Below are 26,835 nucleotides of genomic sequence, written 5' to 3'. Positions count from 1 at the left end.
ATACAAAATAGTATGTATTATGATGGTGATAAATGCTGGAATGGTTCTTAAAGAAGTTTGAAAGTTGTATGTTTTAATGTTTTTAAAATTAAAAAAGGATATGTGTAATCATTTCTTAGAATTTGAAAAAAAAAATTGTAATAATTTTTCTGACTTAGGTTAGATGCAGAAGTGTTTTTTCATTAGGTATAAAAACACAATATTTTTTTGATTTGCTTAGAAGTATAATAAAATTCAAAAGTAATTAATAAATAAATTTTGGCATTGTGAAAAAATAAATAAAATTATTAAAAAAATGTATTTTGAAATATTTTACAATTCATCAAATTTTCTAAGATGTGAAATGATAATGAAATATAATTTTAATTGTCTAAATATAATAAACAATGATAAAATGTTTTTTGTAGCGATTTTAAATTGTTTTAAAATTTTACCTTTTTTTTTCTAACAAAAATACTACTAATTAAAATATATTTGTCATAACAGTTATTTTAATTCTTGGATTTATCACAATTTATAATTTTAATCCTTGTAAATATTATCTTTTTTTAGTGAGAACCTTCGTAAAAGTAACTAAACATTATGGTTATGTATTTTTATTATATAAAATATTTTGTTTGTGTGCGCATATACCATAATTATATTATGTTTATTTTATTTACTACTTTTTTATGTTGTTTTCAAACATAATATTAGTTTCTAAAACTAACATCTTCTTTTATTTTATTTGAGTTCCTATATTACAAAATCTTCTAAGAACACGAGATGAACAATGCTTATCTGAAAAATAATTATTATTTATTTTTTTATCTTTTTCTTTTTAAGGATATGCTTATATTTTTTAATAGTATTTGGAAGTTGAGATGGAAAATAAACCCGCTCCCGTAGATATTGTCTGAACCCGTCTTCGTTTTGACGGGAATCCCTGCATTGACTGGGACTGGGTATGGGTATGGGTATGGGGAATCTCCGACTTTTTCAATTGGATATGGAGATGGATATGGGATGTACATATCCCCGCCATAATACTCGTCCCGGCCATATCTTCGTCCCCGTTGAAATTTTTAAAATATTCACAATTAATTAAGTAATCATATATATATATATATATATATTTTTTTTTTTTCTATTTCTTATTTCTTCTAATTATTTGGTTTGTCATGAAAACTCATGCGCATTTCCAATATATTTTTCATCTTATCATAATCTTTATGTAATTATGTTAGAATGATGTATGTCAATTAAAAAATTTATGTCTCACATTTGAATATTTCTATTATTTTTACTATTTTTATTTATTATATATTTTCATTTCACATGAGAATGTTTAATACTCTCAATTTAAGGTAATATAAAAAAAATTCTTTACTTATTATTATTAATTTTTGTTTAATTTAAAGAACTTTTTTGTTTCGTTAAAATAATTTTCGTTTTTTTTTCAATCATTGGGTAGGTATGTTGATATTTGAAAAAATTTCTAAGATCTCTAAGGTATTTTTCATCTTATTATACCCTTAATTATACATTTGATTTTCTTTGTGTGATTTCTTTCACTAGTCTCTCAAATTATTTATAAGACACACATTGTTAACTTTTTAATATTTTTATTTTTTGTTTATTTTCATCATGTAGAATCATATTTCAATATATTCTATCTAATTATTTTTTATTTTCTAACTCATTATCAATCATACTATAATTTTTTATTTACTACAATGTAAAAATTTAATGTAATTGTCATGAATATTTTTTTGTCACTATCCAACATATATTTGAGTTCAAAAGATACAAAATCTATGTCAAAATTTTATTATTATTTTTATTATTTGTTCTTTGTGTCATTCTGATCGAGTGATGTATTATAACTTTTATTATTGTATAAAAAATTGATTCATTAGAATTTAAAAAATTGAAGTAAACAAACATTTAAAATATATTTTAATTTGAATATTTGTTTTCCTTTTATATTTTATATATATATATATATATATATATTTTAATTTTATCAACTAAGTTTCATTAATGTTTGTAGTTTACAAATTTAATAAATGTTTTGGTTCTCATGAAATTTTATTTGGTATTCTAATGTAAAATGTAAATAATTGTAATTTATTTCAAATTATTTGATATGGAAGAAACACTCATCCTCCTAATATTGAATATTTGATAATATTATATTTCCTTTACTGTAATCTTTTTTTTATAAAAATTAATATTGAAGTAGTTAGAAAATGGGTACGGGTATGGGTACGAGTTTATACTCGTTACCCGGTGGGGATGTGGATGAGACAAAAGTTTGATACCCGTTGGGTATGGATATGGGGATGAGGATGAATTTTTTTTACGGAGATGAGTATGGGATAGCGAAACTCGTCCCCGTCCCGCCCTGTTGCCATCCCTATTCGGAAGTTTGCTTTGCTTTAAAGTTTTTTAAGCAATCATATTCTTCATGGTTGATGAGAGGAATTTGAATTTATTAATCTCTGAACAAAATTAAAGTAGATAAATATAAACAATGGCGGATCTTAACCAATAATTTTGGGGAGTCAAAATAAAATATTCAAAAATTAAAATTAATATATTTAATTATTGTCACTAATACAACAAAAATAAAAATTTAAAAATATTAATGTAGTATAATTGCACCTAGAAAAGAAATCACATATATACAAAGGATTCTTCGTTATTGCTGATCTTTGAACTCGTCAATAATTGAATTAAAACTAAAATTTTCAACTATTTATTTTTTAATGTAAATATAAACACGTTCCAAAGAATTAATATAAAACATGTTCCTTTAATTGAACAATATGATTATTTATAACATGATTCATGATTCTTTAAGATAAGATATTGAATTTGAATTTCTTTTTATCACTTTTAAAAAATAAATTCATTCTTTTATTCTTCATAAATACATCTATTTCTTTTTTAAGTTTAAGATTAAAAAATAATTTATCATAAATTTAAGGCTTAAATACCTTTTCCGTCCTCATTTTCGCAATTCGTGTTTTATTTGGTCTTTTTTGGGTTGTGTTTGCTCGTGGGTTAGGATTTTCGTAATTCTATTTTGAGGTTTGTTTGTGTTTGGATTGTTGTGATGTTCTGCATGGTTTTTAAATTACCACACACTTGTATAGTACACGTAACACACCCCAATGCAACGTAATACAAACAATGTCACTTGTACAGTACTCCGTTACTGATTTAAACAACGTCACAGTAAATGACCAAATAAACATTCGGTAAAAATGATGACCATTTTAAATATTCTGTCAAAATGAGGACCATCTGCAACAAACACTACGAAAATGAGGACGAAAAAGGTATTTAAGCCTAAATTTAATTAAAAAATAAAAAAATTAAGAGTCACTATAAGAAAAAATCAATGATAATCAAGTTCCAAATAAAAGATAGTTATGAAAAAACACATAGTATAATCCTTTTTTTTCTCTCATAATAATAAAAAAAATGAATATAAGACTCATATAGTAAAAAATAATATTAATTATTCAATAAATATTTCATTATCAAGTGATATCAGAAATTTACTTTTTTTTTCTTCACGAATGAGAAAAATAAAATAAATGAGAAATGAAAACAAAATATGTGAGAGTGTGAGATTATAATAAGTTGTGAAAAAGTTAAATTTACAATAAAAAAGATAATAAATATTTTTATTCTTTATTACATTTGATTTTATTTTTTATTATTTATTAACATTAAATATCATGCTTAAAATAAATAGAAAATATCTAATTAAACTTCTAATAATTTTCACTATATATTACTCATAATTTAAAAATTAAAAATAATTAATATATATATATATATATATATATAATATAAACAAAATTAAAAATTGAGGGGGCCATGAAAAGATTAAAGGTGTTGAAAATAATAGAAACAAGATTAAGGAAAATTAAGAAACACGTAATGATAATGTTAGACTTAAGTTGTCTCTCAACCAAATAAACTTAACTTAATGTAAAGTTGTCTCTTAATGAATTAAATTTAAAAATTATATTTGCTTAGATGATTGTAGTGAAGGAAATAATAAATATTAGATAAAAATGTAGCATTACATCTTATTGTGAACTTTATTATATACAATTAATGTTTTTTGATGCCTTTAATAATACAGATAGTCAACACTAGTTATGATATTCACAAAATATATTTTATTTTTTATGATGCTTACAAATGTACTTGTATAAATTATAATCACCATAATTATAAAATAAAATAAATTAATCTCTATTTATGAATATTTTACATCTATGTAGAATATTCTATAACTTGTAATCAGGTATAACATTTCCATATTCCTATGGTATTACTAAGTATTGGGGCTTCATATGTATATATGCATCCCCCAACTAATAAGATTGTTTATATTAATACATTTCCTGTAAACTAAGTTTTCTGACACCGTTTATCAATAAAATCTCTTTCTTCTTCTTTTCTTCTGGCTTTTTCTTCGATCTGCCTTCCATGTGTTTGTGGTTTTGCTGCACTCTGTATTCGTCCTTTCAAAGCGCCTTTACCATGGAGTGTCATGATCTTTAACATAGGTCCAATTTCTAGTAGTGAGAATTGTCAAAAGCAATTTGAGTATGCAAATTTCGAGTAGTGTTACAGCAGCCTGGCAATATTAGTTCCCTGCATAAACAAAATCACCATCTGTCATAAATGGGAAGCTTTTTTATAGCTCAGGATGTAAAAATGTAATTAATTTTCTCGATGCTGTAAACTCAGTAACTTATTACCTGGTGGTGGGGTTTCGGAAGTACAACGTTGGGATCTCTTATCACCACACCGTTGGTAGTCCTTTGTGCTCTTTCTGGTCTTTGTGATGTAGTCGATCCACGTCTTGCAGTTTCCGAAGAAACCTTCCACCACTACTCAAAACAAACCAACCAGAACAACCTCATAATCTCATTTTTGGGTTATTCTCTATTACTTGAAAAAATTGAAAAACAACATATTCACATTTGTACAGTGAGTAAACTACTATGTGAATAAGATTTTCTTATATCGACACATCAATAACATTAATACATGGAGTTATTCAGAGGAACGTAATCATGATGTTTGAAATGGAGACAAAAGAAAAAGCTCAAATGAAAAAGACAATCTAATTAATAAATACCTTGAAACGGGCGCACTCTCACCCTCCCAATTTTGTGAACTTGGTCCTTCAGTTGTCCTGGGACTTGAATGACCAAGAACCCTACGGTTAAAAATTCATATTGAAATGAACGTCATTATGAATACATGGAAGCATCCAAACGTATTTAATTCTAAGTTTTACATATTATCGGGGAAGATACAAAATTGTGAGTCTCACACTGTCCCTGTCAGAGACAGATCCAGATGTTACACATACAATTTTCGTATTCCAAAGTGATTGAGAAGTAGAAAAGTGAAAGAGTACCTATGGTTCCCACGAGAGTGCCCTTTCACTATTCCCAGTCCTTGCATGTACCTACATACAGATCCAGATATTTAGGTTCACAGAAAGCAAAGCCTATGGAGTAAGTACCTCAACCATTTTAACACAAGAATTGGATTCTTAATTTACCCCGTGGTTTGGTTGTGTTTCATTAAGAACCGGGGAGTTCGGTGGAAACCGGGGCAGCGGGTTGGGACGAAGGTGAGAGGCGCTGCCATTGATGAACCCTGGTAAGACCATGGCGTAGGGTCCATCATTTCAACCATCGAACTCGGCAAGCTGCATAATTCGTATAAATTAACACATTTACAACGTCCAAAAACAACAGGTGATAATAATACATCGTTTGGAACAAGAAAGATTTATGGGAGGAAATAAAAACATGTGCAACATAAATTCCTTCCTCGTTTTGGTACGAGAGTGCTTACGAAAGGGGTAAAAACAGCAGCCAACTCAGTTATTGTGTGTTGAATAGTTTGAAAAGCAGTGTGGGAGTGGAAAAATGTTGGTTGAAAGGTGTCATGGTTCCGATCAATGAAGATATGGAGGGTAGTTGGTTGAAACTCCCCTTCCATGTTCTGTACACCATTCATTTGTGAATGAAAAGAGTGAGAAAGAGATGCAGGCAAGCACTCTATAAATAGCAAACTTTTTTTTTTTTGCAATAAGAAAATTGGAAGACAAGGGCCACTCACAGGAGAGAATACAGACCATGCTTCGTTGGCAAAATATTTTGACAACATTGACATTAGGATGAACTTAGAGCGGGGAGAATTTCGTAACTTCAATCACATAGTTATAACAAGGAAATAAAACATATTGTAATAAAAAAATTAGACCATTAACTATTAATATTAATAGCTAAATTAAGTTTCAAAAATTTTATTTGTTAAAACTTGAAATTTAAACGTAACTCAATATCACAAAACAAACTTATAAGATGAGATGATATTAATAGATGATCCAATATTGGATGCAACGGTGGATCCAACAAATATTAAATTTTGTTAAAATAGATTCTAACTCATAATTCTAATATCATATTAAAAAATGAACTTTAAATTTAATTTAACCTTACAAAATAAAACTCGATTTATAGAGCGAAGTTTCCAACAATATTTTTAATTGTACTTTTATTAAATGTTTTATTTATTGAATAGTCACTGGTATAAAACAATAAAATAACTATCTAAATTAACGAATATTTCTATTTCTTGTTGTCAAATGTTACAAAATTTTTATATTTTTAATTGTGTTTTTGTTATCTAATTTTTCTATAAATTATGTGAAGTGATATTTATTTTTTTATTATCTTATTTATTTGTCTATGTGTGAAGAAATGTAAGCTTTTGTAATCTATAGTTATATACAAAGAAATTTTTTTATGTACATTTTTTTAATTTTATACTTTAAATAGAAAAATTTGAAAATCAAAATAATTATTTTATCAATTTTACTCTTTAAGTAATGATTATTTCTTTTAATTTAATATATTTTCCTTTAAATAAAAAAATTACAATAAAGTTATAAAAATGATTTAGTTTCATATAATTATAATAATAATAAAAATTAAATATGTTTTTAGTCCTTCAACTTTGACACAAAATTGGAATTCATTCATATTCAAAATTTTGATACATTTTGGTCATCAAACTTTAAAACGTATAAATATAGTCTTTTTAATTTAATTTCATTAATTCTTTTTTTTTTGTACGTATCGAACATGTTTCTCAACTGACATTGAAAATGAAACGTGTCAAATAGTGTAAACAACTCAATCCTAACATGAAATGTGTTAGACATGTAAAAAAAATTAAAGTAATTAGATTAAATAGACTATATTCATTATTTTTTTAAGTTTGGAGAATAAAAATATCAAAGTTTCTAACATGAGAGAATTTTTATTTTACTTTAAAATTCAAGGACAAAATATATTTAACTCTAATAACAATAATAAATAATAATAATAATAATAATAATAATAATAATTTTATTATTTTTTATTAACATTGAAAAATAATACACATGCGCATAGTACATGCGTTTAATGTAAAAATAATATTAGGGTTAATGTAGAATGAGGAATTACTTTTATTACTCTTATCAAAATTATTTTGATGGGTTCCACCATTGATAAGTTCCACCCACAACATCAAAATCATCCATTCTCCACACTTGATGAAATCATTCTTATTACCACAATTTTAATAAAAATAATAAAAAATAATTATTATTTTATATTAATTATAATATCATTTTATACTAACGATATGTCGTATTTCTAATACATATAGACAAGTAGATAAGATTTAAGATGACTAAATAAGACAATAGTTATCTCACCTATTAGCAAACAAATGAAACCCTCCGAACTCAGTTAAAAAAAATATAAAAGATTTATATATTTAATACACTAAAAATACACTAAAAACATTTAATAAAAAATCAATTATAATTTAATTAAGCCTATATTAATTCAAATAGTTTTTTCATTCAATGCAATTAATTTCATATTATATCACGGCACACTTGTATAATCAGTTCGGCTAGTTTCTTAGACTTTATCAATCCAAATATATTACACCATCTGTCTTACACATTCTTTAACTAGCTAATTTAATATATGACGCGTCTGACTTAAATGAAAAAAAATATAAACTTTAAAGTTTAATATTTTGAAGAGTTAAACACCTCATTAATATAAATTTATAGTAAAAATTGAAATTAGTTTTTTTATTTTATTTTAAATTATGATTCACTTCAGTTTTTCAAATTTTAGAATTAGGTAAATTTAATTTTTTTTAACAAAATTTTGTTAAGTTTACTTAACATTTCAAATATGTTCCATGATAGTTTATTAGCTAAAATTAAAATAAAAATGTTATTATGAAATGCGTTTGAAACGTTATAAACTTAACAAAATATGATTAAAATAACTAAATTCACACAATTATATGAGTAGAAGATTAAATTAAAAAAAGTTTCAAATAAAAGAACTAATTTCAATTTCACCGTGGAGAGATAAAAAATATATTTAATCCTATTTGTTAAAGTTAATTCATATCTTATTTTTAATTTACCGAAAGAAAATATGTCTGAAATATGTTGTAAAGAGATGTGAAAACCTTTATTTTTAACTTTTTATAAAGATATAAGAAAATGTGCAAATTTAGGTACAGAAATAGCTGAGATATTATACTAATATAAATTCTACATGTTTTTTTATTTGATAAATGTGTGTGATCAGTTTTATTACTAAGAGTAAAAATATTGTAGCTCCGTTCCTTTTTTTTATATTTTATATAACTTTTATTTTTAACATTCAAGACAATATTAAATATTTGTTTATTTATACTTTTAAATGTTTTTATTTGTTTAATTAATTGTATTTCATAAATAACTCTAAGAGAGCCTTTAATGACACTTAAACATATATATTTAATATATAAACATAAATTGAATGTGCTATTAATATATTTTGTGATACCTTTTAAGAAAATATTGATTGCTACAAATTCTTTTACCATTATTTGAAAGATAGTAATAAATAACTAGACTAATATATTATTAAATATAGTTGTTTTATTTGACAGAAACAATATAACTGTAGAAACTGAATTTCTTGTATTTAATACTAGTTAAATAATATTTGTGGGACAATGTGAATATTAATATTTTTGGACCAATAACAAAGCATGCAGTCAGTATTTCAAAACTGCATTCAAATGAGTTAAGTTTGACAGAAACAATGTAACTGTAGAAACTGAATGTCTTGTGTTTAATACTAATTAAAGAATATTTGTGGGACAATGTGCATATTAATATTTTTGGACCAATAACAAAGCATGCAGTCAGGATTTCAAAACCTGCATTCAAATGAGTTATGTTGACTTTCACATAAACGGCTTCAAATCATTTTTAATATTTTTTATATTTTATTGACATAACTACAAAAAAACATAATTTAATTAATACTTTATTTAATTGTTTCTTAAAAAAATATATTCTAACATAGAAATCTGAATGCTTTGTTATAACTCATTTGAATGCAGGTTTTGAAATCTGACTGCATGCTTTGTTATTGGTCCAAAAATATTAATATGCACATTAATATTATTTAATTAGTATTATTTTCAATCCTTTAATTTTATAACAAAGTAAATTATATTTTTGAGTAAACCTATCTCATTGTTTTTAACATACTTTTACGATTTTTATTTTAATAAATAATTTGTAATAGTTTTTATTTTTAAATATTTTGTTTACACTTCAATATAAATATGAGTTTTTAAAATAAAAGATATCATTTTTATTTCCATGATTCCTTTTTATTTAATTCAGATCTTTCAACTTTCATAAAAATATTTTATAAGATAAATATTTTAAACCTAAAACCATAATATTCTGGATTGGAAAATGTCGTTTACAATTTAAATAGTCAATTTTTTATATGATCAATAAAACTAGTTTGTTTTTTCTTCTTTTCTAATTTTATAGTTTTGTTTTTTATTTTAGTATATATATATATATATATATATATATATATATATATATATATATATGTGTGTGTGTGTGTGTGTTAAAAATATGTTTATTATATAAATATTTTTAAAATTTTAATTAATTAATAATATCTCTAATTGAACATGACTTTTACATATAAAATGACTAGATTATAATAATTATTGATTGAAACTTGACACGTAAATAATATTTAAAAAATAATTTTCTTAAATTATTTTATCTTAACTTTAATTTAGAAAAACAATTATGATCTTATTTAGTTATTTATTTATATTTATTTAGTGAATTGATATTAATCTCATTTATTTTATTTATTTATTAATTTTTTGATTATTTGTTCACCTAAGAATATGGATGGGGAGGGCAGGGACATGTTTCAATATTTCATAACTATTCTCAAACAAAAAATTTATCCTCGTTAAAAAATTCGATGGATATTAAATTTTTGTCTCATTTTTATTTTTATTGGATAATGAGTATATACTCGTATTCCTACTCGCTTTCTTAATTAGAGTTTCAATATCAATTAATTAATTTTCATAAAATAATAAAAAATTACACTAAAGAAAACACAATATTATTAAATATTCAATATTAAAAAGAGTGTTTTTTCTTCGATATCAAATATTTAAAAATAAATTAAATTATAATTAATACATTTTAAATTAGAATACCAAATAAAATTTCATGAGAACCAAAATATTTATGAAATTTGCAAACATTAATGAAACCTAGTTGATAAAAATTAAAAATATTTTTAAAAAAAAATATAATAAAAAAATAAATATTCAAATTAAAAATTATTTTAAATGTATATTTACTTCAATTTTTTAAATTCTAATTAAATATATTTTTTATACACTAATAAAAACTATATTACATTATAAAATCATCCAACGAACAAAGATTAAACTAATAGTATTAAAATTTTAACTTAAATCTATCATCTTTTGAACTTCATATATATATTGGATGGTGATAAAAAAGATTCATGATGATTACATTAAATCATTGTATTATAGTAAATAAAATTTATTTATACAATTATAGTGATGAAATTACACGTATGATAATGAGTTATAAAATAAAAATAAGGTTAAATTATTCCTTTGGTCCCCACTTTCATAACAAAATATCAATTTGGTCCCTTAATTTTTTTTATCTCAATTTGGTCCATATTTTGGAAAATTTGATGCAATCAAGTCCCTTTCGTTAGTAGTGTAGTAACGGTGTTAAATGGAGTGTCACGTGTCAGTTTATGGATTTTTTGAATTTTTATTTATTTACTTTTAATTTTTTTTAATTTTTTTAAAAATTTTTAAAAATATTAAAATTTTGCCACGTGTCAAGCTGACATCGTGTCACGTGGCAGTGATAGTGTCACATGTCACTATTATACCAGTTGTCATTTCTTTATTCTCAATTTGGTTCCAGTATTTTAATTTTGTCTTAATTTAATTCCAATTTTTGTAAAAATTGTGCAATTTTGTCCCTCTTCAAGTTTAATTTCTATACAAATGTGCACAAATATTTCTATCAAAATTGATATTTCAAGTAAATATTTTTAACAAGATTAAGTTTATTTTAATTTATATTTTACATTAAAATTATTTAAAATTTCTTTAAAGTTGTTAATAGAAAATAATGCTAATAACAAAAAAATCATAAATTATATTGATATTTTATTCATACTTTAATATTGTTTTTTATTTGAATTTATATTTTAAATAATTGCATATTTTTAAAATGTGTAAAATTCAATAATTTTTATACAAATTATTTAGTTTGTGTAAAAAGAATAATTATGTAAATTTTAAAAAAATTAACTAGTTTATGTAACAATAAAAGAAAAATAATTTTAAAATTTGAAAATAATTTTAAGTAAAATTGAATGTGAAACAAATTTAAATAAATTTAGATTTTTTGAAAATATATAATAAAAATATCAATTTGAATAAAAAAATCAAATTTAATAAAAATATTTGTATAACATCTATATAAAAGTTAATTTTTGTTTCAATTTGAGGGGGACGAAATTGCACAATTTTTACAAAAATTGGGATTAAATTGAGACAAAAATTAAAATACATGGATCAAATTGAGAATGAGAAAACTACACCTAGCATAATTGTGACATGTGACACTATCACGGCCACGTGGCACAATGTCAGCTTGACACGTGGCATATTTTTTATTTTTTTAAAAATTAAAAAAAAATTCAAAATAAAAAAATAAAAAAAATAAAAATCATTCAAAAAATCTAGAAACTGACACGTGGCACCCATTTAACACTGTTACTACACCATTAACGGAAAAGACTTGATTGCATCAAATTTCTCAAAATAGGGATCAAATTGAGATAAAAAAAATTGAGGGATCAAATTGATATTTTGCTACGAAAATGGGGACCAAAGGAATTATTTAACCTAAAAATAATTATATAAAAGTATCAAAATAACACTCTACAATATAAAAATAAATAAAAATAAATAAAAATATTGAAAAAATTATCAAATGTGTGTAAGATGAAAAATACCTAAGAGACCGTTGAATTAAATCGCACAAAGAAAAACAAATATATAATTAAAGATATGATATGTTGAAAAATACCTTAGAGATCTAAGAAAACTTTTCAAATATCAACTTAGTTCATGATTGATAGATAACGAAAATTGTTTTAGCGAAATAAAAAAGATCTTCAAATGAAACAAAAATTAATAATAATAGAATAAAGAAATTTTGTATATTACCTAGTAAATGAAATGTTTATATTATTTAACGCTTAAATTGATAGTGTTAAACATTATCATGTGAAAAGAAAATATACAATAAATAAAAATATTAAAAAAGAGTAAAAATATTCAAATGTGAGACATTAAAAATATTTAATTGATATACATCATTTGACATAATTGCATAAAAATTGGGATAAGACGAGAAATATATTGGAGATGTGAATAAATTTCATGACAAACCACACAATAAGACGAAATAAAAAAAAATAGAAAGTGTGTAGTGTGTGTGTATATATATATGTGTGTGTGTGTGTGTGTGTATATATATATATATATATATATATATATATATATATATATATATATATATATATATATAAGATTACATAATAGACTATGAGTATTTTAATAATTTAAATGGAGATGAGGATATGGCGGGATGAGTATTATGGTGGGTATATATAGAAACGTGGACAAGGTTAATATGTGTTAGGATCGAGCGTTTACCACTAGGCCAAAAGCTATAACCCTTAATCAGGGTGCAACTCTTTTTACTTAAGAGCGTAATAGCCAAAGCGCCACTTGCTCCCCCTGAACAATTGTCTCCCAAAGAATCTCACACTTGGATTGTGACTCGGTCCACTTGACCTCCATCACAAGACAATTGTGCAACCCGCAACAATATGTACATCCACATTCTCATCCCTATACTAAATTGAAAAAGTCGGGTATTCCTCATACTAATACCCATACTTAATCAATGTGAGAATTCCTTGTTAAAACGAGGATGAATTTGGATAATACTAACGAAGACGAGTTTATTTGTCATCAACTTAAGAATCTTTATCCTCATTTTATTTATTTTACGGTTATATTTACTCAAGTGTCTCTAACATTATGAAATTTTATTAATAATAATTATTAATTGATGATTGTCTCTAACCCATCATATTTAACATTTTCTTAATGTTAATATTTATTTTCTTTTTTTATTGTAGTAGATAAATTTTTTTTTCATTTTCTTAACTTTGTATTTCTATATATAAAGTAGTAATATTAAATTAGTTATTGGCTTTATCTTAAGGATTCAAATGACTATATATATTATTCAATGAAATAATTTTGTGGTATTTTTTATTTTGTGAACTTTAAGTTTAACTTATCAAGTTTATAAAATCGGCTTGTATGGTGGGGTTTTATACGTACTTATATACTATAAATTCGTATTATCTCTATTTAATGTGAGATCTCTAATATACCTTTTTCATACTAAGATATACATATGGAGCGTTAGATTAGTCATTATGATTCAATAGCGGATGTACAATAAATTCAACAAATAACAAATTTATCCTTAGGATAGATTTTAGATGACTCAGATACCATTTTAAGACGTACACTTTAAGTCTAATTCAATTTTAACAAACTGATGTGTAAGGTGATGTTTGTTTCCACTTATATATTACTTACATACTTTATTTCTAATTTATGTGAGATTTGCATAAAATATTAATCATAACAACTCATTTATTCCAACAAATATTTTTAATATAAATAAAATGAAATTCATTAATATTTTATTTTAAATATTAAATTATTCTACATTAAATTTGTTTTCATTTTTTTGTATTTTGTCTCTTTGACAAAAGTGAAAATATCAACTATGGAATCCCAAATTTTTTATACTCATTCTCGGTGGTTATCACAACTGTCTTTTCAAAATTGAGTTGGACTACAAAATCATTGCCAATTCAGTCACTCACTTTTAAATAAAATTTAATGGTCAATTTTATCATTTGTTTATCACCTAGAACCTTGATTCTTCTAAAACGATCAATAATAATCACTTTTTATATGTATCCCAACATCCATATCAACTGATTAACCATCAACAATGTAAAAGAAATAATAGTATAAAGAAAAAAAAATGAATGTAAATAAGTAAAACTCTCATTTTTCTAAAAAGAATAAGAAAATATGCGTATAAGGTTTAAAAAAATAATATAGAAGTATAATTTACAGATTATAAACAGTCAAAATTTGATAAAAAGAAATAAGTATCTCTTAAAATATAATTAGATTAATAATAAGACGGTATTAGAATAAGGTGTTACATAGCTGATTGAGATTATTAAAAAAACTGGAACATATTATATATATGTTCTAGAAACTGTAATAAAAAATATGTAATAGTCTATTTCGTTCCATTTGAATTAAATTTTCTTTTCTTTTAAGAGATAGTTGCTTAATTTATTCGGTCAATTTGACGAAAATGTTATTAATAAAATGGTGCAAAGCATTAATAACATACTTTCAACATCTAACCTTCTTAATAACATTTGTATCAATCGAAAGCAAAAAGATTAAATTGATTCGAAAAGAAAAAAATAATTTTGTATAAAAAATTATTTTAATAGAAATCATTACAAAAAAAATTATTAAATAACAATTAATTTTAAAGAAAAAAAATTAATTAGTCATCAATTAAATTACATATAATTTTATAAACTAAAAATTATTACTATCTAAAATAATTTTTATTATAAATAAAAAAATTAAAATTAATTTATGAATTAGTGTATAAATAGGTCTCAACATTAACTACCAATAACATTTTAGACTTTTTATTATTGATTCTAAATTATTCTTTAATTTTTAATTAGAAACTAATTTACACATTGATGATCCTCGGTTCATGATTCTTGGTTCAGGAACAATCATACCAGCAAATGCACTGATTCAATTGTAGTATCAAGTTTTGTATCCACGTTTTGTACGTGGATTTGATCAATTTTTATCAAAACTTGTGATGCTATTTTGGATTTATAATTAAAACAGTTTGATTCTAAAATATGATGATGATCCAGAACTTCAAAGTTAAAAATGTATAACTCAATAAGAAAGTGTGTTGGGATTATATTTTCACTACTTTTCTATTATGCATGATTATTGTTGTATTGGATTAATAAGGTTCATTCATTGTTCCACTAATGTAATCCTAGACTCATGTTTGCAACATGGGACCTAAAGAAATTTAAACTCAATGTGATTTCTCTACTCTTGATGAATGAATACTTTGTATTAAGTTGAACGAGACTCTATCACCACTTAAAGCATATAGGTGCATGTTTGTCACCCAATAACATTAGATGACTCACTCAGATCTATAAGACTAATTAGCTTTCGCCTAACTCTAGTTATGTATGCAATGGATGATTGACCAATTCATAACACATGAATTGTGAATTGAATCACTTAACAAATAAAACAGTAAAATAGTACTAGTAGATAAGTTCAAAAAGCTACATCCAATCCCAACACCTAGAAGTTCAACAACTCATGTTAATCCTAGGAGTTGTTGTCCAATCCTCATGTCTCCTCTAATCTAAGAGATATTACAAGTGAAGTGAGAGAGAGACTTTGGAGAGAGATTAAGATCTAAATGTAGATTTATGGATGTCAAAACAGGGGGTCTACCTCTTAATTTATAGAAATTGAGAATTTGTTGCAGCTCCAAATAAGGTAGTTAATCTTTTGAGCCTTTCTTCCATGGAGGGTTTCCTTCAAGCTTATACTTTATTCTTGTTGGGTTTCCTCCATAGTTGAGCTCTAGATCTTGGTGCTTCAAGTTTCTTCATAGTGAAGTTTTCCTCGCATGGCTCAAGCACCATCTTTTTTACTAAAAAAAAAAAAATTATTATGTAGAGGTTATTTTAAGGAGGTTATAAAAAAACTCCACAAATTAATAAAATTTAGAATGGTCAGATAGATTGTCTAAAATTGAAGCCTATTCATGTTCAGGCTTCAGTTTTACAATAGGCTTCGGTTTTACAAACAATCGAAGCTTAAACCTCTGCTTAGGGTTAAACATTATGAAGTTTTTCACTTGTGCCAACTCCTTGTTGCATTGTCTCACTGTAGAGAAGTTGTGTTCTACCCTATTTTGACTTGCGTTCTTCTCTTCCTCCGCCACTCTTTACTATTGTTGCTCCATTTCCACAATTGTAGCTCCACTCGTACACTCTCTCTTCGCTATAGCGCCATTTGCAAAGTCAACGTTTATGTTCTTCAATTTCTATCGCTGTTAACTCCTTCCTACCAACACTCTTGTTCTTCCATTTCCCTTACTACGAAGACGTCCCCATTTTCGTTGTCATTGTACTCTTCCTTCTCCATCCCCTCTATATTTCCACCATCGTAAGGTTCATTCTGTTAATGTCTTCTTAAAGAACACATTTTTTCGCGCAATTCGTGTTCAGGATACTACATTCTGGTGGCATTGTGTAGGTCGTGTTTCCTTGCTTCCAAAACACGCTCCAGTGTTGTGGTTCCTTGTGTTTCCTTGCCTTAATGTTTATATTTCTTTAAATATGTAATATTTTTGTATATTTGATATGTTGAATTGTTTATGAATTTAGGATTGGTTAATTATATGTTTAAATTTTGTTTCTTTGAGATTGTTGTTGCATTGAGTTAGCCTTAGTTTCCCGTTTGATATTCAATACGAATATTATTTACTGTCTCCAAATTTTTTGATGAAATTGTAATTTTTAAAAATTAATATAAGAGGAGACAATACTAATAATTTATATGTATTAAATCTTCAGTTGTTCAATTGAACAATTTAAGAAGATTAATCATTTTTTCATAGTTTATTAGTGCATTATATTTTAATATATAGGTCTTAAAATTCATGAATATTTTTGCATTGATCTTCGTGTGCATATTTGATTGTGGTCGATTATTACTTTCATTTTGTGTAAATTGTTTCATTATTTTGTATATTACAACGTTTTCAAATGTTATTATTTAAGCGCGTGACGGTTTTTGAAAACGTCGTAATTTCTGCCGTCATAAAATATAATATGACGTTTTCAAGCACCACTTTATATATTTTATAAAGTGGTGTTTTGAATAGCTAAATAAGTATGGTTAAGAATGATGTTATTTACTTTCTGGAAAGAAAATCCAATGAAAATAATGACACTTAAAAATAACATAATTTACATTATATTTTGACATGTATAAATGTCATTATTATAAATTATAAATATTTTTTAATAAAATATTTTATTATTTATTATTATCCACTATATTTATAATTCCATAATTGAATAATATTTTATTATTATTATTATCTACCTATATTTATAATTTCATTATTTAATAATATTTTATTATTATTATCCATCTATATTTATAATTTTATAATTAAGTATTTGTTCTTTAATAATGACAAACTAAATTATAAAAAAAATTATAAAACTCTAAAAAAATTCTAGTATACAAATAAAAATGAACAAAAGAAGAAATTTTGTGGAACAATTTTAAAGTGTCGAACAATTGAAAAATCTAAACATAAAATAAGTAATATTAAAAGTTATTATAAAATCGTAATACAATTTTACATTTAATCCTAATCCTAATTTGGTTTTGTTTCCACTGCTTGATCATACTACATCATTTGGTGTAAGCATGTTTCAGACAAGAAAAAAAACAAAAAAAAATATTAAAAAAAAGTTTACATTAAACTTCAGTTATTACTAAAATTGAAGTTTATTACCCTCTTTATGTTATGATTCTGGTAATAATCGAAACATAAAAGAAGTGAGGTCTAATCCATTTCTAAATTTAGAAGAAAAAAAATTAAACTTAAGAAAATTAAGCTATGGTTATTTAAAGAACCAAAATCTATTATTCTCTTAATTTAAATTATTTTTTAAAATCAGAAAGGCTGCTTAACAAAACCGAAGTCATTTCCATTATTTCTTAATTGTTTTATGTTGTGATTTCTTCCAAAACTTAAAGCTAATATGGAAATTTTTGTTTCAGTTCCATACCGAAGTCAAAAGTTTTCCTTTTTTTTGTTTGCCATGGTGATTCTTAGTTTCGTGGTAATAGATATCAATTCATGTGTAGAAATTTTGTATAACATTTTTCCGTTCTTATTTTAATATAAATTATTTTCAATTTCTGAAAATTTTATTTTCACTTTGTTTATATTTTTTTTCGTAAAAATTCTTCCGAATAAACTTATTCAAAAATGACACTAAAGCCTAAACTTATTGTTTGTGAGCATCCAGTTACACGTTTTCCAAAGTAAGTTTTTATTGAGAAAACTTGTCCAACAAAATATATATAATATAAATAGTTCTCTAAAAATTATAGATTCATTCATCACAGTAAAAACATAAATTAGATAAAAGTAATAGTATTTGACATATTTGCTAAACTTTCAGACCAAATTGTCGCAAAATTCAATGTTTCTAAAGCTAAAGATCAATAACTTCAAATCTGAAAAGAAAAACCTAAGGAGGGTAACGAATAACAATAATCTGCCATCAAATTCTAAATTACATCTACACCTTGTACAGAAGTTGATCACCAATGTTACAAATTTCAAATTTCAAAGTAATGAAAAATAAAATCTCATGTCTTTGTTAAGAATTCTGGACATTAATATTCATTTCAAATGCGATTCCGGATTTGACTTCAGTTCATTGTTGGGGCCCTGCAGGTTTCGAATTCTCTGCGTGAACAACAACATCATTCCTATCAGATACACATATTTGGAAGTTTTTTAAGGTCAAAACGTAAATTTGACTTGTAATATGATAATCTCAATAAAAGAAAAAGTTTCTATGATGAATAATGATGCTATGATAACTAATCAGAGATAGGTTTTTCATAAACAGTTACAGGAGAAATTTTTTCTATAAAATAAAATTAATTAATATATTTGTAAAAACTATTGTATAGCTGTTAAAAATATACATTTTTTAACTTCTATATAAATTAATTTTATTTTAAGTAAGAGTTATTTAATTTATAATACTTGAGAAGAAAATTATCAAAACAAATCTATTAGTACTCCAACAAGTTGAATGGTTTATATTTGAAGTAATTACCAGACATTGATGCGTTGAATAACCGGAGAAGGGGGTCAATGGGAACGCCAGCTCTCTCAAATGCAGGATCATACATAGCATTCACAAAGGGACTGAAATTTAAGATAATGAAAGTGTTTAATTTTTTTTTTTATACTCGATAATAAAAGTGAAGGAAAATTATGGATGGACACTATAATTCTTCTAGAAATCTAGAGAGAAAAATGAAGATATCATAAGTAACAAGACGAAGAGAATGAAATATGTTGATATATGGTGTATGTAGGTATTTATGTATCGGTACTGAAAAAGTGAAAAGAAAAAAATGGAAAATGCAGCGAAGAACCTTGCAGTTTCAGCAGCAGAGGAAGTGTTTGTTGGGTTCTGATCTTCTACCACTACACGAGCAGCAGTTTGGTTTCCTTGGGATAAAGATGATCTCCCAACATTTTCTCTTGTGGATGAACCCCTCTGCAACAAGCCAAAGTTAACCAAAAAACTCATTATGGTTCCATTACAACACAAAAACATCTTCATGCATGCATGGCCAATAAAAATGGTTACCTTTCGACGTTTATAAGGTGAAGATGCCTCGCCTGGTTCAAAATGTTTCCTGGGACGACCACGACGTGGGGGTTCTCGCTGTCCCTGCTGCTCATGTTCAATTTACCACATTTAGTTTAACTCTATATATATACGTTCAAATATATCCTACAAATATCACATTATTAAAAAGACAAAAAAAGTATTAAGAAATTAATTCTCACCCTTGGATATTGTAAATTTAGACTTGGACTTTGCTGCAGACTAGTGTAAGGACCATAAGAAACCAGCGATCTGTCACTTTGATTCAGCATGTTTAGACTTGGTACTGAAGTTTGCGTCCTGCACGTTTAACAATATAATGAGAACTTCAAATATGTAAGGATTTTGCATGTTCTTTTGTTGCTTCAAATATATTAAAGCAGATCAAAAGAATTATGAACATGTTCTATATTTATTTGAATTTTTACCCACTACATAAATTGTTTAAAAATCTCGTATATACCTAAAAGATGAAGGTATAGAAAGTCCATTGTCAGCACGCTGTGAAGTGATTGTGTTCACAGAAAAAGGGGGTAGATGCTGCAGTTGCGTCCCCTGTGCTCTTTCAGGTCTAGTAATGGTGAAAAATGTTAACATTATAGACGATTACAAAAATATGAAGCATGTTTGAATAAAAATATGATACCTTAAAAGACTTGAAATATGAGACATTGGGGTGTTAAAATTTTGTGAGCTTGGTCCTTCAGTGGGCCTAGTACCAGAAAACCCCATAGTGGCAGAGTTCAGTGCTGAAGGAGATGCGAAGCTTGAGGACAAAGATGTAGGTCCATTCAATGAGGAGCTGTTATGCTGCATAAAACCAGTGTTCTGCAACAATGGATTGTACTGGTTTCCTTGATCTTGCATCCAAAGGGACCTTTCAAAATTAAAAATGAATGAATTATTAAGAAATTACTGTACAACTCAAATAATAATGTTTAATAGTTTTAGGTTCATAGAGTGTTTCTTCTTTTCATTTCCTTTCAGATAGTCTGTAGCCAATTAAATTATTCTAGAGCTGGCCAATACATTATAAAATCTTTAATATGAATATTGAATAAATTAACAAGTCAAATCAATCATTAAAAATAGTCAAAGTTAGACTTTAAAAAATTATGCCATCATAAGTAAAATTTGACTCTAGAATTTTTTAAATAAATAAAATTTGTTTGAACTGTTTTTTATTTAGTCTTAAAATATATTTCCACTATTGGTTTGTAACAAAAAAGAGACCGTCTAAAATAATTCCACTCCTAAGAAACAATGCAAAAGGAATTTTAAGATATATATACAACAACCCAACCAAGTTATTGATCCCAGGTTATAAACGGGGAATTATAATTTTACAAACCAATACAATAGAAGTTATTTTAAATATATTTTATAAATGCTATGCAATATTATATGTAAACCATATATATTACAAATAGACAAACAACTCAAGCAAAAGTCAAGACAAACTTACAACATATATAAAAGTTTGTGAAGTATTTATTTTAAGAGAATAAAAATAAAACAATTAAAGAGTTAGATAACATGTATTGATTGAGTGAATGATAACAAGGTATAGAACAAAAAACAGAACATTTTTTTCATTCAAAAATTTAAGCTAGAATGACTTTTCAAATCTTTTAAAAAATATGGTAAAACAAATAAATGATACAAAATGACATAGATTAATCATTCTTATACAAATAAAATACATAATAGTTTAAGATTTATTCAAATAGCACAGCTATGAGTACAAGTAATTTACCTTTGGGAATTCCAGGCATTATGAGAATTAATAGCATGATTGTTCTGAGCAAACACAGAAGATATTTGGTTAGTCATGAAATGACTATTTGTTAACTCATTCCCTGCTCCCAGTGTCTCCATCTGCTCATGAGTTATGACAGACAACATTAATAATATCAACTTGGTATATAAAAGATGGTCGATGAAGAGCATGTACAGTATTGGAACAAGTTTTTAAATGAGCTTAAACTCACTGAATTTTGCTGAAAAAAGCCTGGATAAGGGGATGACTGCTGATTGATTTCACTGAAATTTTGGTTTGTTAAGATATTTTTTCCCAACATCTCATTATTTGTGTTTTGTTGACAAAGATCATGCATCCTACAACACAGCAATGTAGACCAAAGATACAATATAAGTTATAACGAAGGAGAACATATAATGATTGCACAATCCCTAATATAGGTATCCACGAAACCTACAGAGGTAAATTGTTGTTCTGAGTGAGAGAGAATTGATTGTTGTAATTCATTGGAATCATATCTTGGTTTTGAACAGATGAACCTGCTCCTTCGTTCACCAATCCCACCTAATCAAATCGAATGTCAGCAATTTTACAAAATATATATATATATATATATATATATATATATATATATATATATTATTAGTGAATTAATCATGAAATTACCATGGATGGTATATAATAGGTTGATTGGATTTCATCCGGTAATGGAGCTAAAGAAGAGTTTGGTGGTAACTGATAACTATCATCCACAGGAAGTTGCGGAAGGTTTCCAGAGTTTGTTTCCTCAGAGAAGTTGAAAGTATGATCAATATTCTGTGCCTGATTCTGTGTTGTCTGATTTGATGTTGTCACTATAGTTCCGGAGGAGTCCTGAAACACAATATAGAATTAATCGTGGAACTTGGGTGAAGCGGGAGCTTTGGCTCCCAATATTTTTTAATTTTTTTTAGATTATATATATATGACAAGAGTGAGAGGGTATTAAGTTTAAAATTATTTTTATAAAAAGAATGGTAACTTAATTACTGTATTTCATTATTTAGGATAATATTCAACGATTAATATTATTTTTTTCTCACTAATTTGATAAATTACAAACTTAATGAAGTTTGTATTTAAAGACCTTAACCAATATTTAAAATGAGTTTATAGTACACTGCATTATGAACAATAATTTGACATATAGTTCTACCTTTATTTTAGCTAGGTACATCCACAAAGTTAATAATGTATAGGAGTAAATAGAAGAAGTAAATGGTAACAATGTACAAATTTGAGTATTATATTTGTAAATTTCTAGTTTATTTTTACCTTAATGAGAGTAAATTAACCATCTCTGAGTCAGGTTGACATCACTAAACTTTAAAAAGTTATGTAACAATAATAGATACAGATGGAGAAGAGTAGAAGTACTTTTAATATTGTATTTTAAAAAGTAGTTTGATATTTTAAAAAAACAAATATGACTATTTTACATGAACGAATAAATATATTCAGTTGGATGTGAATAGTAAAAATCACTTATATATAAAAAATGTAAATATTCAAAATTTGTTATTAACACTAAAAATATCATATACTTAATAAATATTAACATTGACTATAAAATATAATAATAAATATGCATTATTATTACATCTATTGAAAAATTACTTTTACATTACTATGTTTAATTAACATGTTAAAAAATGGAATAAAAGAGAGGAAAGTGATAGTTTTTACCGTGGGTAAATTGAGTTGCTGGGGAGGATAGGTGAAGTTGTTGAACAATGAAGGACTGGTATTGGTCAGAATATCCACCTGTGCCCAATCAAGTTCCATATCTAGATCCTCCATGTCAATCTCTATGTTTATAAAAAAAAAAAAAAATTAGAAAGGAAAAATAGACAAATAAATACATTAATAAAAATATTTACTCTTCCAATTTGTTTCCCTAAACAAGGATGCTCAGTATCACAGGATTATAATGATTTCATTACCCTTGAACTAATAAAGAATTTATTTATTACATGTCATTTTGATTAATCATGAATAACCATCTAATTTAATCCCATCCTAAATATGTTGTAGTATTTTTGAAAAGAAATAAATGTCAGAGTAATTTCTTTAACAATCAACTTGAAATCAACCAAGGTGATGTGTTATTTTTTTTCAATAATAATAATAAAAGAAACATATTTAATCATACAAAGATGACTCTTTTATTATACAAAGACACAGTGCAAAAAATAACTATCTTATATTTATGTACCTTTATGTGCATATGTCATAAATACTGTACTATGAAAAAAAAAAATACCCATATACAAGTGAATTAAAGTGTTCTTTTAAATCATATTCAAAAAATAATTCAACTTTTTCCATCTGTTTTAATATCATCACAAACAAAATTTGTACACAGAATTTTCCAGTATCTATATATTTTTTTAAAATTAAATATGATATATTTCTAATTCATTATACTCATAACTTCTCGATTTAATACATTGTACTAAGATGTAAATCCTAGTCCATATAAAACCAATTATATTCATACCTTGAATGCATTGTACTTAAGTAATTACACATTCCCTAATTTAAAACAAGACATTCCTAACCCCTAATGAATCACTAGCAACATTTTAATGTTATTACTTTCTTTGTTGATAAAAAAATACAGCTGAACAAGAAAAAATCTAGTTGAGAGGTTCATCTATTTTGAAAACAAACAAAAATTGATTATTGTTGGTAATTAAAATCCAATTCAAACCAATGATGTTCATAACTTTTGCATTGGTGGGTATGTTGAGTGTAGTTTGAAATTTTTCTTTTTACTTTAGACAGTTGTGTATAGCTAATTTCAGCCAAAATTTATTTTATCCTCAAATCTCAATTTAACTAAAAGTTATATAAAAAAAAAATTAGTTTCTACCTTAGATTATGAAATTAGAGTAAGACTGAGTTTGTCTCCATTTGAAAATCTTTTGTTAAACAAGAAAAATTATTAATATTAACAACAAGATAACCCACAATGCACATTGATTTTACTTAAATATCTCAATTTGATTTGAAGTGACAATAAACAGTTTTCACAATGAACTGAACGATCTAAACTCAATTTTATATATTTGCTTTTAGGATACATAAGAACATCTAAAGGTAAATAAGGGTTCGTTTAAAAATCTATTTTATCTAAATCAATTTTGCATAAGTATATGGATGCACACAATTTACAACAAACTTACTTTGGAGGGAAAAAAATCATAACATAATCACTTTGTTTCAAAATCAATTTTAACCAAAATGTCTGTTGTTTTGATTGATTTTAAGAAAACAACATATTTTAAATACACCGTCATTCTAAACATATACTATCCTCAAAATCAGTTTTACAAATTCGAAAAGCACATTCCACACAAAATATACCAATAAAGAGACAAATAGATCTAATTCATGGGATTTTTTCAAACAACATTGCTTTTGCTTTTCCTAATAAAAGTATCATGAAATTGGCTGCGTGTCTATAACAAAGGAAAAAAGTTACCTCGGTTAAGAATTTTCCCTTTGAAACAGATGTGCAGATCTTGACCCTACAAACAAGAATACTAGAAAATGAGTCCAGAAATATTTCTATGGCACAATAACATAAATTTTATGCATACATGCTGACAAAAGCAAATAATTGACTTTTTTTTTTTCGTGGAATCATTCTATAGAAAAGATTTAGTATTCTCGTCCAACAAAATCAATAAAATCCGAAGAAAAAGACATTCTTACTTTTGTCAACAAAAGTTGGTGAAGAACTAGTGATGTGTGTGCTTCCTCCACTTAAAAGGTATTGCGAAAGAATTTAGATGTGAAAGTGAGAAGTGTGTGAAGAAAGAAAAAATTATAAATCTAGCAAAAGATTTATAAATCTTAACAAAGAGAGAAAATTTAATCTTATGGTTATGGGAGATTATGCCGCAAAGCTTACAAAGTAGAGTGTGGTCTCTAAGTCTATAAAACTTCTTATTTATAAACAAATTTCGCAAAGGGGCCACAAAGATCAAAAGGCTTAACCCAATCACGTTTTATTTGTCTGACACATTTTGAATAGAAAATTAGAAAAAACGTTTTGAAATAAAAGAAGTGAAGTTAGCATAATAAAAATATGTAATCCTGTAACTTGTAAAATTATCCTTGAAATAAAATTATTGTTCTCTTACAGGAAGCTTAAGATGTATCCTTAGTTGTTTAATGAATTTAACTTATTTTAATTTCCACATTTCTATAAAGATTGCACCAGAGTTTGATGTTATCTGGCTTTAAATTAGGGATGTAAAAAAAATTCGTACCTACGGGTATTTGTGGATAAAATCCACAACGGATAAAAAATGGATATTAAAAATGGATACTCGCTATCCGCGGATACTAGTATTTTTTATACCCGCATGTTAATAGAACAAATATGGGTATCATAGTATCCACACTCGTGGATACTCGTACTCGCTAAACTTTAATTCACAGAAATATCCTTATATATATATATATATATATATATATATATATATATATATATATATATATATATATATATATATATAAAAGTAAAAATATTGTGACCTATTTTTTTCTAAGTTGCACATTTTCAAGTATTGGTTCGTTGTCTTCTTTCAGGTACACCGCTTAACATTCTTCTCTTTCCTTTCTTTGAAATTGGACATATACATCAAACCCTATATCCTATATAGATAGTGACGTTTATGGTATGCTAGTTGTCAAATGATGGAATAAAAATAAGAATACTTGGCACGTGGCAATTGAGGTTTATTATTTGTTTATTTTTCAGGAATCAATCAGAGAAAGTGAACTTTTTGATCAAAGCACTACGTCATTTTATATTTATTTTTATAATTATTTGGA

The 26,835-nt window shown here is 25.5% G+C and overlaps 2 protein-coding genes across 2 annotated transcripts; both read right to left on the bottom strand.

Moving 5' to 3' along the window:
- Positions 1 to 4,266: 4,266 nt before the first annotated feature.
- Positions 4,267 to 6,036, bottom strand: LOC114195901. The gene is made up of 5 exons (XM_028086341.1): positions 5,585 to 6,036; positions 5,438 to 5,488; positions 5,153 to 5,233; positions 4,770 to 4,901; positions 4,267 to 4,662 (listed from the first exon to the last, which is right to left on the bottom strand). Exons 1-4 carry the CDS (start codon positions 5,719 to 5,721, stop codon positions 4,811 to 4,813), a joined length of 360 nt encoding a protein of 119 aa, XP_027942142.1. The 5' UTR covers positions 5,722 to 6,036; the 3' UTR covers positions 4,267 to 4,662; positions 4,770 to 4,810.
- A 13,542-nt stretch (positions 6,037 to 19,578) lies between these two features.
- On the bottom strand, positions 19,579 to 23,787 carry LOC114163684. The gene is made up of 11 exons (XM_028047979.1): positions 23,674 to 23,787; positions 22,615 to 22,821; positions 22,406 to 22,512; positions 22,178 to 22,304; positions 21,943 to 22,064; positions 20,833 to 21,063; positions 20,650 to 20,757; positions 20,369 to 20,486; positions 20,166 to 20,249; positions 19,948 to 20,072; positions 19,579 to 19,714 (listed from the first exon to the last, which is right to left on the bottom strand). The coding sequence occupies exons 1-11, from the start codon at positions 23,785 to 23,787 to the stop codon at positions 19,579 to 19,581; spliced, it is 1,479 nt and encodes a 492-aa protein (XP_027903780.1).
- Between the last annotated feature and the right edge of the window lie 3,048 nt (positions 23,788 to 26,835).

Source organism: Vigna unguiculata, chromosome 9, assembly GCF_004118075.2.
Source record: "Vigna unguiculata cultivar IT97K-499-35 chromosome 9, ASM411807v1, whole genome shotgun sequence".
Lineage (NCBI taxonomy): Eukaryota > Viridiplantae > Streptophyta > Magnoliopsida > Fabales > Fabaceae > Vigna > Vigna unguiculata.
The sequence above is the reverse complement of the archived record's forward strand: the minus strand, read 5'-3'. Positions and strand labels throughout refer to the sequence as shown.

Excerpts from the sequence above, each read along its gene's own strand:
- LOC114195901 (XM_028086341.1), bottom strand. The coding sequence starts at position 5,721 with ATGGTTGAAATGATGGACCCTACGCCATGGTCTTACCAGGGTTCATCA. Across the intron at positions 5,489-5,584 it reads AAACACAACCAAACCACGGG|GTACATGCAAGGACTGGGAA; the intron begins GTAAATTAAGAA and ends ATCTGTATGTAG. Across the intron at positions 5,234-5,437 it reads CACTCTCGTGGGAACCATAG|GGTTCTTGGTCATTCAAGTC; the intron begins GTACTCTTTCAC and ends TTTTAACCGTAG.
- LOC114163684 (XM_028047979.1), bottom strand. The coding sequence starts at position 23,787 with ATGGAGGATCTAGATATGGAACTTGATTGGGCACAGGTGGATATTCTG. Across the intron at positions 20,073-20,165 it reads CACCTTATAAACGTCGAAAG|AGGGGTTCATCCACAAGAGA; the intron begins GTAACCATTTTT and ends GGCTTGTTGCAG. Across the intron at positions 19,715-19,947 it reads TCTGCTGCTGAAACTGCAAG|TCCCTTTGTGAATGCTATGT; the intron begins GTTCTTCGCTGC and ends CTTAAATTTCAG.